We start from the raw sequence: 14,144 nt of genomic DNA, 5'->3' as shown, positions 1-14,144 counted from the left end.
GATTAAAACAATACAGATAATCAGGCTTATGAAAATGGTAATACATATCACAATGTTACCTTGATGCCTTACATATATATAGAAAATGAAACTATACTGAAAAAAAAAATGTTGAATAAAATTTGTCTTCTTGATCTTATTTTGTACTTCAGCACAATTTTCTGTACTGATTTTATGTGGTGATAGTGCCCTTAATATGTTTTTTTCATTAGAGTATCTACAAGTATCTAAATATGTGAAATAAATTGCTTCGCCGAGTGCAGCTGGATTCATCTGCAGAGGTCCAACCCTGAAAAGTTGGGGCCAAAATGGACACAATATTCATGATTGATACAGGTCTGAATTTGGATTGTGATTAAATATTTGACACATAATAGGTTTCTGACACAGAATAACTGTAGTCAAAGAACTAAGAATTGGTCCACTTTTTCAAAAATTATCTCAATTCAAATTTCCAATGGAGTTTGCAACCATAATTACTCATTTTAATACATCATAAAAGTCTTAAAATAGAAAATGACATACATAATCATGGCTAAAATTAATATTCCTTAATCAGCATTTTTAATAGTAACTTCTAAAAATAAATTGACAGCTAATCACCTCAAGACAATACAACATTTCTTTATACATAATTTAAAAGCAGTGTATGGGAGGTAATCTAAACATAACATTGTACTTTTAAGTAATTGTCCATTAACCAGGAAACCCTTGTTTTTCCCCCTTTTTTGCCCCTTATTCCTAAAAGGTTTGAACCATAACCCCCCCAAAGCCAATCCTAACCATCCCTTTGTGGTATGGAAACTTGTGGTATAATTTCAGAGAGATCCATACACCGTTCCACAAATTATTGTCTGGAAACTAGAAAAATGCTTATTTGGGCCACTTTTTGGTCCCTAATTCCTAAACTGTTAGGACTATAACCCCCAAAATCAATCCCAACCTTTCTTTTGTGGTTATAAACCTTGTGTATAAATTTCATAGATTTCTATTTACTTATACTAAAGTAATTGTCCGGAAACCAAATGTCTTCGGACGATGACGACGTGATACCAATGTACAACCACAAAATTTTTTGCGGTCATATAAAAATGATTGTTGCATGATGTCAGAAGGTTACGGTATATGGAGCTAGGGTATTTCGAAACAAATTCAGCTAAATAACTAAAAGTGTATTTATGTCTATACTATTAGAGATTTTACCTGTTCCTAAAGCAGGGAATGCCATTGTTTTAATCTGTTTCTTATCAGCTTTTGCCAGAGCTTTTTTAATGATCTTTTTCCATTCATGTGGTTTATGTTGAGAGGAGATATGTATGATATGTTCACAAGGTAAACCACAACCACTTGTTCTTGCATAGCCATACTGCTTCATTTCATCCTCTAAAATAAAATACATTTTTTAAATTTCTTTCACAATTTTGCAAATCCTGCTTTTTAACAGCTAAAGGATAATAAAACTCTTACATAAGACTCATTACTAGTAAACAAGACTAATAAACAATTCTAGATATTCCTCAATAATTGATGTCACTTTGCCACTATGTACTTTTTTACTAGAATGATTCCTAGACTTTACATTGCAGATAATCACATGTTAAGTAAGCTAGAAAATTGAACAATAACAATAAAATTTTTAAAAATGTTGCATGCTATGATGATTGTTCCCTTTAAGTATACTGTAAATTCAGAAATTATTGCGTGCATTTATTATTGCGATTTTGTTATTTTAGACTAAAATGCGATTTTAATTTTTGCGATATTGAGAAAAATCCTGTTTAATACATATAAAATATTTCAAAATGCGAGTTTAAATTATTGCGATTATTACCCTGTCGCATTTTTCGCAGTAATAAAAACATCGCAATAATTTCTGAATTTACAGTACTTCTTTCTTTATTTTCTCCATAGTTATACAATTTTTTTCTATCTCTGCATTTTGTATGTGTATTTATAGAGACTATACACTTACTTTTCTTAGAGACCTCAATATCCAGCTTTTTAGCATCACATTTCTTTCTTAAAGCTTGAGAAACAGCACCTGTAACATATAAATGTAATCATTAAAGCAAGTTGCATGTGTTGTCATGTTAAGCATACCCCTCATGTGTTTGACAAGAGTGCACACGCTGAAATATCTCGCCTTCTTTACTAATCATTGATATTATGTTGATAGTCCTAAATATAAAGCTTTATTACAACTGTCACATAAACTTAACATTAACCAAGTAAACTAAACATTGACCAATGAACCATGAAAATGAGATCAAGGTCAGATGAACCATGCTAGGTAGGCATGTACAGCTAACAATTCTTCCATACAACAAATATAGTTGACCTATTGCTTATAGTTTAAGAAAAACAGACCAAAACACAAAAACTTAACACTGAGCAATGAACCTTGAAAATGAGGTCAAGGTCAAATAAAACCTTCTTGACTGACATATAGATCATAAAATATTTCCATACACCAAATATAGTTGAACTATTGCATATAGTATTAGAAAAAAAGACCAAAACTCAAAAACTTAACTTTGACCACTGAACCATGAAAATGAGTTCAAGGTCAGATGACACCTGCCAGCTAGATATGTACACCTTACAATCATTCCATACACCAAATATAGTTGACCTATTGTTTATAGTTTAAGAAAAACAGACCAAAACACAAAAATCTAACACTGAGCAATGAACCTTGAAAATGAGGTCAAGGTCAAATAAAACCTGCGTGACTGACATATAGATCATAAAATATTTCCATACACCAAATATAGTTGAACTATTGCATATAGTATTAGAAATAAAGACCAAAACTCAAAAACTTAACTTTGACCACTGAACCATGAAAATGAGGTCAAGGTCAGATGACACCTGCCAGCTAGACATGTACACCTTACAATCATTCCATACACCAAATATAGTTGACCTATTGTTTATAGTTTAAGAAAAACAGACCAAAACACAAAAATCTAACACTGAGCAATGAACCTTGAAAATGAGGTCAAGGTCAAATAAAACCTGCGTGACTGACATATAGATCATAAAATATTTCCATACACCAAATATAGTTGAACTATTGCATATAGTATTAGAAATAAAGACCAAAACACAAAAACTTAACTTTGACCACTGAACCATGAAAATGAGGTCAAGGTCAGATGACACCTGCCAGCTAGACATGTACACCTTACAATCATTCCATACACCAAATAAAGTAGACCTATTGCATACAGTGTAAGAAAAACAGACCAAAACACAAAAACTTAACTATAACCACTGAACCATGAAAATGAGGTCAAGGTCAGATGAAACCTGCCAGTTGGACATGTACACCTTACAGTCCTTCCATACACCGAATATACTAGATCTATTGCTTATAGTATCTGAGATATGGACTTGACCACCAAAACTTAACCTTGTTCACTGATCCATGAAATGAGGTCGAGGTCTAGTGAAAACTGTCTGACGGGCATGAGGACCTCTCAAGGTACGCACATACCAAATATAGTTATCCTATTACTTACAATAAGAGAGAATTTAACATTACAAAAAATCTGAACTTTTTTTTCAACTAGTCACTGAACCATGAAAATGAGGTCAAGGACATTGGACATGTGACTGACGGAAACTTCGTAACATGAGGCATCCATATACAAAGTAGGAAGCATTCAGATCTTCCACCTTCTAAAATATAAAGCTTTTAAGAAGTTAGCTGGCGCCTCCACGTCCGGATCACTATCCCTATGTCGAGCTTTCTGCGACAAAAGTCACAGACTCCACAAAAATGGGATTTACATCCTGATCAGTAGTACCTGAGAAATAAACTGCTTCGCTGAGCGCAGCTAGATACGCCCACAGAGGTCCAACCCTGAACAGTTGGGGCAAAAATGGACACAATATTCAAGCTTGATTCAGGTCTGAATTTGGATTGTAATTAAATATTTGACATATTATAGGTTTCTGAATAAATGTAGTCAAAGAACTTGAAATTGGTTATATGAATTGAATTTATATTCAATTAAAGATTTCTTGCTGTTGTGCAATACTTAGTAAATCTGTTGTCAGACTATAAACAAATAAAGTTCAATAAATTCTCAATGTCATGATAGAAATTTATGAAAATAAAAAGGGAGCTTACATCAATAGATATAAACAATTCACCAAAGTTTCATGAGAATTGGTGACAGCATTTTTGAGTTATTGTCCGAAAACTGGAAAATCCCCCCTTTTTTAATGAATAAAACCCCATAACTCAAAAATGTAACATGTAAAATTTATAAAATTCTAAAGGGAGCTTACATCAATACATACAAGCAATTCACCAAAGTTTCATAAGAATTGCTGAAAGCATTTTTGAGTTTTTGTCCGAAAACTGGAAAATCCCCCCTTTTTTTATGAATAAAACCCCATAACTCGGAAACGTAAAATCTAAAATTTATAAAAATCGAAAGCGAGCTCATGTCAATAGATATAAACAATTCACCACAATTTCTTGCAAGTTGGTGAAAGCATTCTTGACTTATTGTCAGAAAACTGGAAAATCCCCCTTTTTTTAATGAATAAAACCCCATAACTCGGAAACATAAAATCTAAATTTTATAAAAAACGAAAAGGAGCTCACGTCAATAGATATAAACAATTCACCAAAGTTTTATGCAAATTGGTTAAAGCATTTTTGAGTTAATGTCCGACATGTTGATGACGGACAGACGGACAGACAGACGGACGGACGGACGGACGGACAGACGGACAACGGTATGCCATAATAAGTCCCGTAAACGGGCGTATAAAAATTGATACAAAAATATTTGTTGGATAGATGGACAAGTTGAATGCTAAAAAAGCCTACGAAACTTTGATAATTAAATCAAATAATGCAGTCAAGATAATTACATTAACAGCTGTTAGACTTTGATTGTATGCCTAGTTTTTTCAGAGGAGTCAGCTGTTCATGTGGTATGTTTACTGTGCAGTATATTTGCATTCCAGTTATCCCTTTTTATGTGTTATTACATTATCACACCCCTATTTTTGACATGTTTTCCTGTTATGTCTGTTTGTTTTGTTCACATATTGTTGTCAATATAATGGAATTTTATGCGACTGTCATACAAGTGAGAGGTTTAGCTAGCTATAAAATCAGGTTTAATCCACCATTTTCTACTCAAGGAAATGCCTGTACCAAGTCAGGAATATGACAGTTGTTTTCCTTTCGTTTGATGTGTTGGAGCTTTTGATTTTGCCATTGGATAAGGGACTTTCCGTTTTGAATTTTCCTTGGAGTTCGGTATTTTTGTTATTTTACTTTTTTCAGTACCAAACAGCTAATGATTTAGAATGTTAGTCAAAGTTTCTGTGGACTTTTGAAAGTGAATCTTATTACTTATATAAAATAAGTGAAAAGTATTAAGCAATAAAATATCTATCCCTTAATCTCTGCCTATAAAGTCACATGTGTACTTAACCCTAAGTTAATATTGATGGTCTTTTAAGTACCTCTTATCAGGTTGTCTGCATATTGATATTGTAAAATATCAGCTGCGAGTCACAATATGAAGCTTTTTGTAGAGTTATCGCAGCGAACGCGTTCAAAAACCCTTCATATTGTGTCAAGCAGCTGATATTTTACAATCTCAATATGCAGACAACCTGATACTCGATTTATCGTATTTGTATTTGTGTATTTTGCAAGTGTTTTCTTTGTTTCACCAGCAAACCAGAAGATGACTTGATAAGTTCGGGTCAAACTTACCAATGTTGGTTCAAACATATTGATGTCGCTGTTATGTCTGGGTCAATGTTATTAAGGCCGGGTCAAATGTATTTGACGTCATAAAGCCATGATATTTTATTAAGAGCTGAGCAGGCTAATATAGACAGTGGGACGACCGATAAAGTTTTAAATCACTCACACATAGAGCAAATGACATTAACCCCACCACATGAGGGCATGTACCAAATCAGGCTATCTGGACCATATGCTCATTGTTCTTTATAAAAAATAAGAAAATGTAGTATGATTGCCAATGAGACAACTATCTATACCAGAGACCAAAGGATGTTGATATAAGTAACTATAGGGTTTGTTTGTATGTCTCGACATTTTTTAGGGAACTAGAATGTTGGGGGATGATGAGGTCAGTTGAACTGTGTGGTTTGTTTTTTTGGCGATTCCTGCTATCAATTTTTATGAGATATTAAACGATTAATTTTCAAATTTTCATGTGTCACTTATTTTGTAAAAGTGAGCGTCTGGATTAAACTAGGTTAACACTTCCAACCTACCCAAAACTTAATAATGAAATATCCTTGAAAATTGGAACTGAAACATGAATTATATTTTTTCAACTTTTAATCACTATTTTTGACTGCTTGTTTCTCCATCACTATTGTCTATTTCTTTCATTTTGGATTTTTTTTTGGTGGTAATACACAGATTGATACAATCATTTGTTATGGACCATCTTATTGCTTAAACACAAGAGTCATTCAAACTGGATTTTTCAGCCTATCAAATAAAGTTTAAGAATCCAACATACTGTAACCTGAGTCAGTTTCTTATTTTTGTGATTTCAATACCTAAACCTTTTGTGCAGGATTAAATTTGTGATAAAATGATAATTGCATAAATACTGATTAATTTCTGAATGTTGTGAATCTTAATAAAGCTACATTTTAGCTCTAAATGTGCTTATAAGTATTGTTGATAGTTTAAAAGGGTAATGTTTTCAAATTTTTTTTTCATACTGAAATTGTAGCAACTTACCTTTGGTCAGGTCAAAATCATGATTAGTTCCATTTACTATGGCATCACATTTCTTTGATAAAATATCACCTTGTTCTACTGTTAACTTTACACTCCCAACCTGGAATTCTGAAAAAGAAAGTGTTTTCATCCAGTGATAATAATTTTAGTAATCAAGATATATGGAGAATGGTAGACTCATATGAAAACTAAGATATGTAAAAAAAGTGATCTTCGAGATACACAGTAACACTGATGATTTAGAAAGCCAAGTAGGCAGCTATTTTCAAAAGATTCAAATGAACAATATTTGTTTTATATTCATGTGATAATAAATTGCTTCGCCGAGCGCAGCTGGATACGACCGCAGAGGTCCAACCCTGAACAGTTGGGGCAAAAATGGACACAATATTCGTGCTTGATACAGGTCTGAATTTGGATTGTAATGAAATATTTGACACATAATAGGTTTCTGACACAGAATAACTGTAGTCAAAGAACTTAGAATTGGTTATATGATTTGAATTTATATTTAATTTTTTGCCCCCCCCCCCCCTCCTTCCTTTTTTTTGCAAAAAAAAAAAAAAAAAAACATTTGAAGAAATTTTCTTTTTAATTTCTGAAATCTGAAATGAGAAAAAATTGTCCCCCCCCCCCCAATTTCTTTTTTACCTCCCCCCCCCCTCTTTTTCAAAAAAATAAATCTTACCCTCCAGATATGGTCATAATCTCAATTCAAATTTCCAATGGAGTTTGCAACCATAATTACCCATTTAAATACATCATAAAAGTCTTAAAATAGAAAATGACATACATAATTATGGCTAAAATTAATATTCCTTAATCAGCATTTTTAATAGTAACTTCTGAAAATAAATTGACAGCTAATCACCTCAAGACAATACAACATTTCTTTATACATAATTTAAAAGCAGTGTAAGGGAGGTAATCCAAACATAACATTGTACTTTTAAGTAATTGTCCATTAACCAGGAAACCCTTGTTTTTCCCCCTTTTTTGCCCCTTATTCCTAAATGGTTTGAGCCATAATCCCCCAAAGCCAATCCTAACCATCCCTTTGTGATATGGAAACTTGTGGTCTAATTTCTTAGAGATCCATACACCTTTCCACAAGTTATTGTCTGGAAACTACAAAAATGCTTATTTGGGCCCCTTTTTGGCCCCTAATTCCTAAACTGTTAGGACCATCACCCCAAAAATCAATCCCAACCTTCCTTTTGTGGTTATAAACCTTGTGTTAAAATTTCATAGATTTCTATTTACATAAACTAAAGTCATTGTCCGGAAACCAAATGCCTTTGGACGACGACGACGTGATACCAATATACGACCGCAAATATAAAAATCACTCTAAATTATGTGGTTAAAAGTTTTTGCCTCACAATCAAAATATTTTCATTTACTGGTATATCCTTTCCCCTGTAGATTGTATGTGGAAACTGAAATCCTTAAACCCAAACTTACCACTATCACTGACAACTTTGGGAACTACTTGAGTGCTACCAGAACTATCACCAGAAGCAAACTTGTGGTGACCAGCCTGGACTGGTACATGAGCTGGAGCAGGTAACCTTTTCTTTTCTTCATCATAAAATGCCTGGTAAAGTATTCATCATACAGTTAAACATCTTTGATTATCAACATGAAATTTATGTGAAATATACTCAAAAAAATCCATATATATATGTTTATTCATAAAGTGTTTTTCTAATATTGAAAATTGTCTTATAATTTTTTTATTTACCTAATTCAGTTTTCAAAAAGATCAATGTGCCCCTGTTTATTGCTTATGTTTTTGTTGTGAAACATTATAGCGTAAGGCAAATGAACATTATTTGATTTCCTTGTTCATCCTCTAATCTGTTCTTTTTATTATTCATACCAAGATATCTGTTTGATGACCCTATTGAGTTCTTCTTTTATTTAATGTATTTCTCATTAGTAAATGATATACTTTTTTTGTTTCAAGTTGTTGTATCTTGCCTATTGAATAAATTTCTTGACTCCTGTTTTAAAAAAATGTTTGAAGCAATTACTTATAATATTAGAATAGCTATCAAACAAAAGACTTTTGATCAAATATTTTGAGGGTCCTTTAGATTTAAATTGTTTGTAGCAAACTGCAAATTCAGATTCAAGTTTATGAAAGTCTCACCATATAAAACTGGAGAAAACAAAGTATCTCCTTAAAAAAATGTCCTCTGATTTTCATACTGTAAATTCAGAAATTAATGTGAAGTATTTCTGAATTTACGATATATTTAGTTCCTTACACATAAGATAATGATGCATTAATGACAATAAGATTATAATTACCGTAATAGACTTGTTATCTTTGCTATGAACAATTAACTTTACATCTGTCAGCTTGCTACTTTTGTGTTTAGTTACAAATTTTTCCACCATGTCATACATGTACTTAGCCACAAGATGATGAGGATATCCAATCGTCCCAGTTCCCATTGCAGGAATGCCAATTGATTTGTAACCACTTTTCTCAGCAGTCTCAAGACACTGGTACACAAACTTACAGATTTGCTGAAAATTTTAATTTCAAAAGAATTAAGCTTAACACTCTTGTCAACTTGTGATTTTATTTGTATCAAATTCAGTGTTTTTATCTGTAATTTTTTACATAGCTATTAGAATGGCATTTCAAAGAACAAAGTTGTAAGGCTAATTTTTCAACAATTATACATGTACTACTTTTATATACATTTATAGTAGTTCAAAAATCAATAAAGAGCTGCGCCATGAGTGCAATATACGCCAGTCGCTTTTCAAAGAATAAAGTTCCATAACTCCTCAATGTCTTATCAGAAATTTAAAAAAAAACCAATAGGTTATTTTAATAGATAAAAACCTGGCACCAAAGTTTCATGAAAACTTCTCAAAGCATTTTTGAGTTACTGTGACAAAACTGGAAAATCCCTCTTTTTTAATGAATATAACCCCATAACTCGGAAACGTAAAATTCAAAATCGAAAGGGAGCTCACGTCAATAGATATAAACAATTCACCCAAGTTTCATGCAAATTAATTAAAGTGTTTTGAGTTATTGTCAGACATGTTGATGACAGATGAAAGGACAGACATGCGGACGGATGGACAACGGTACACAATAATATGTCCCGTAAACGTATGTATAAAAACATAGTTGACAAAACCCAAAGCAAAAGAACAGACCTCACTTTTATTGTTGCTGCTCATGTTAAAGTCCACGTAAGACCTTAAAGATGAAACAAATCCTTATTTTTCACTACGTGTTTAAGAGGGCCCCTGGCAGTGAAATTCTAGATGCAAAAAATATTCAATACCAGGCAGTCAAGAACACAAATGCAAGGTACAGTGTTATGCAATAAGTATTCGTCACCTTCATTTTTTTGTTGTATATTTCATATGAAACTACATTTTTTACTAAAAAATATTTGAAGGAAGAAAATGAAGGGATTTCAATAAACTTGGTGCCAATAAAAGCAGAATTATTTGCATCATATTTGTTTATTTGGTCATAACTTTGTCTTCAGTTTGTTTTTGTTTCTCCTTTACAACCTACTTTATTTGAAATTTATAGCAAATAAGTAAATTTTGGGTTTATATCATTAGAAAATGAGAACACTTCACATCAAAAATATATGCAAAATGTATTTGAACAATTCTGATTCTACTGATAATACCAAGTTCATTAAAATCCAAACAAAAATTACCTCATAATATTTTAAAAAATATAGTTTTATATGAAATGTTATAGCAATAAACTGCTTTGTTGAGCGCAGCTGGATACGCCCGCAGAGGTCCAACCCTGAACAGTTGGGGCAAAAATGGACACAATATTCAAGCTTGATACAGGTCTGAATTTGGATTGTAATTAAATATTTGACATATTATAGGTTTCTGAATAAATGTAGTCAAAGAACTTGAAATTGGTTATATGAATTGAATTTATATTCAATAAAAGATTTCTTGCTGTTGTGCAATACTTAGTAAATCTGTTGTCAGACTATAAACAAATAAAGTTCAATTAATTCTCAATGTCATATTAGAAATTTATGAAAATGTAAAGGGAGCTTACATCAATAGATATAAACAATTCACCAAAGTTTCATAAGAACTGCTGAAGTTATTGTCCAAAAACTGGAAAATCCCCCCTTTTTTAATGAATAAAATCCCATAACTCAGAAATGATAAACGAAAAATTTATAAATTCTAAACGGAGCTTACATCAATAGATATAAACAATTCACCAAAGTTTCATAAGAACTGCTGAAAGCATTTTTGATTTTTTGTCTGAAAACTGGAAAATCCCCCTTTTTTTATGAATTAAACCCTGTAACTCGGAAACGTAAAATCTAAAATATATAAAAATTGAAATGGAGCTCATGTCAATAGATATAAACAATTCACCACAATTTCTTGCAAGTTGGTGAAAGCATTCTTGAGTTATTGTCCGAAAACTGGAAAATCCCCCTTTTTTTAATGAATAAAACCCCATAACTCGGAAACGTAAAATCTAAAATTTATAAAAAACAAAAGGGAGCTCACGTCAATTCACCAAAGTTTTATGCAAATTAGTTAAAGCGTTTTTGAGTTAATGTCCGACATGTTGACGACGGACAACAGTATACCATAATACGTCACGTAAACGGGCGTATAAAAATTGAAGGTGACAAATGCTTATTACATAACCCTGTTTTGTTATATCAACAAATAACATCCCATAGCTGTCAAAGTTTACAAATATTCTGGGTATTTTTTACTCAATTCTGAAAAGTTGATGTTTTAATACTATACTAAAAGAAGTACTATTTACTATTGGGAAAAACAAAGAAATGAAAATATTTGATAAACATGGGCTAAAATTTTTGATTGATTAAAACATGTTCTTTCTTATATAAAAACTAGTTTCATCCTTTAACCAATATAAGCCTTTGCCTAAGTAGGAGTCTAGATAATAGAGACCACTAAATACTGATGATTCTGAGACAGTTTTAGAGCATGTCATTCAAAAGAGTAGTAAAATTTATGGTTTTTACAGATGTACACTCAATCAGTTCATAGACTCCATCTATAAATAACTGTATGCTATAATTTTGTCAAATATGTATACTCACTTTATCTTCATCCTTTGGAACTTTCTTTTGGTTATCCCAAGGCTCAAGGGAAGTTAAGTAAACACTTTTACATTGCCCTGGAGGTGATGATAATTTCACTGCAGCAAATCCCCCATTGGTGACCCCACTTGGATGCTGACTAAGTATATCTTGTTGTACAGCGATACCAAGACCTTGCATTAAAGATTTACCAGCACCACCAGCACTTTCTAAATTTAATTCTTTGGGAACAGCACAAATCAAAACATCAACCTATTAACAGACATTACATAATAAGCAATAATTATAGCAAAACAAAGTTAAATAAAAATCATTTGGCTTCATTTCAGAATTGATTTACATACAAACACTGATAATTATGAAACATTCAATTGGTTACTTTACAAAAGAGATACAAACATTAGGATAGCATTTTAATTCTAAAACTTACATGTAAATAATATTTATTTATTCACACAAAGTTACATTTATTATAGAAAATCGTAACATTACGAAAGATAAAAACATGCACTGCTAAGCAATGTCCTCTGCTTTGATTGAACCTTCTGATTCACCAATTCAAGTATCTATTTTGTTTTTAAAACATTATAGGTATCATCAATTTCTTTATTTATTTAATAGAGTTTTGATACACAAAATGATGAACAAGTGAGTCCCTATTCACAATAGCATTTTTTTAATCGATCTAAATTTGAATCAATCTAAATAAAACCAGTTAGCGTTCACATTATCTTTAATCGCAAGGATCTCTATCAGTCTAAATCTGAACCACTGCGTTCGCACTACTAGTAAAAATGCAATCAATCTGACCTAATTACCTGAGAAATTGTAAACACAATTTGTATAAATAGAAATATTTAATCAAATTAATGTTTTGATACAAATGCTTGTAATAAATAATCGATCATGTTATTGCTTCACTAGAATTACAAGTTCAAATGTTGATACTGCTGTTTTCATTAATTTTCAGCCCTTTTATGGTGGTCATCCATTTTGTAATAAATTTGCATGTGTAAGTTTACCGCCATACATGCACACAAATTATTTTGGATTCAATCGTACTAGTTTAGACTGATCTCTGCGTTCACATTTAAAGTTAGATTGGTTCACTTTAGATCGATTCAAACTAAGCTACCTCATACAGTGTTTTAGTTCAGACCGCTTAAAGATCGATTCAACGAGTTCACATTGGGCTTAAATTGATCTAAAGTGAACCGATCTAGTTTAAAATGATCTAAATGTCCAAGTGTGAACGGGGTCTAAGAAGAGCTTTTTTTGTTGTGGTCTAATATTATAAACTTGACTGTGATAAATTCTAAGTTTCCAGTTTGTTTTGTAAAGATCTATGTTCAACTATATACCTTTTGAGTGCCAAGATCTCCTTTCACCACTTTAACAGATGTGTTGTGTTTTTTGTAATACTTGGGACCACTTGCTAGACCACTGGCTGCAGCTAAAATAGGTATGAGTATAATTTAATTAATTGTCCCTATAATATACGAATTCTGTAAAAAGTGCACAGCAAAACATGGTTTCTCTGATAAAAGAAATTAATAAGCGCAGCTGGATACCACAGCAGAGGCAAAAATGGACACAATATTCAAGCTTGATAAAGGTCTGAATTGGATTGTAATTAAATATTTGACACATTACAGGTTTCTGACACAGAATAAATGTAGTCAAAGAACTTGAAATTGGTTATATTATTTGAATTTATTTTCAATTGAAGATTTCTTGCTTTTGTGCAATACACTGTGCTGTTGCACAATACTTAGTAAATCTGTTTTCAGACTATATACAAAGAATTAGCAAAATAAATTGTGACTCCCAATTTTTCTTTGGAAAATTGACAATTTCTTAAATCTTAAGGATGTACACCTCTGAGGAGCCAAAAATTTCTAGAATTAAACTTTTTTTCTTAACCTGATTTTTGGGTTTATATGACTGTAAAAAAATAATTGGTGAAGAAAAAATCTTATGGTGGTGCACTTCTTTCTTTGCTACGGCCCTTTGAAAGTACCCAATTTTGATGATTTTCCCATTTTTCATCAATTTTTACCTATTTTTGGGCTATTATCGTGAAAAAAAATCACAATTCCACAATTAAACTTTATTTCATACTTATTTAAAGATGAAGTGGACCAATCTAAATAAATTTAACTAAAAATAACTGAAGAACGGTAAAAGTGACGATACCCAAATTTGAACTTGATCTGAGTTTTGTGGTAATAAGCATTGTGTGTAAGTCTCATAACATTTGGTTGAGG

The 14,144-nt window shown here is 31.8% G+C and overlaps 1 protein-coding gene across 3 annotated transcripts in view; it reads right to left on the bottom strand.

The window, feature by feature from the left end:
- Nucleotides 1-14,144, bottom strand: part of LOC127734140 (protein mono-ADP-ribosyltransferase PARP14-like) — a 65,699-nt gene that overhangs the window by 22,254 nt on the left and 29,301 nt on the right. For all 3 annotated transcript variants that reach the window (XM_052243821.1, XM_052243823.1, XM_052243822.1), the window contains exons 12-18: nucleotides 13,239-13,330; nucleotides 11,878-12,129; nucleotides 9,083-9,304; nucleotides 8,231-8,363; nucleotides 6,767-6,874; nucleotides 1,973-2,041; nucleotides 1,204-1,383 (exon numbers count right to left, since the gene is read on the bottom strand). In XM_052243821.1, coding sequence (XP_052099781.1) covers nucleotides 1,204-1,383; nucleotides 1,973-2,041; nucleotides 6,767-6,874; nucleotides 8,231-8,363; nucleotides 9,083-9,304; nucleotides 11,878-12,129; nucleotides 13,239-13,330 — 1,056 coding nt within the window. The remainder of the gene's footprint in view (nucleotides 1-1,203; nucleotides 1,384-1,972; nucleotides 2,042-6,766; nucleotides 6,875-8,230; nucleotides 8,364-9,082; nucleotides 9,305-11,877; nucleotides 12,130-13,238; nucleotides 13,331-14,144) is intronic.

This window comes from Mytilus californianus, unplaced genomic scaffold (genome assembly GCF_021869535.1).
Source record: "Mytilus californianus isolate M0D057914Y unplaced genomic scaffold, xbMytCali1.0.p SCAF_3, whole genome shotgun sequence".
Classification (NCBI taxonomy): domain Eukaryota; kingdom Metazoa; phylum Mollusca; class Bivalvia; order Mytilida; family Mytilidae; genus Mytilus; species Mytilus californianus.
This window is presented reverse-complemented; position numbering and strand designations above follow the sequence as displayed.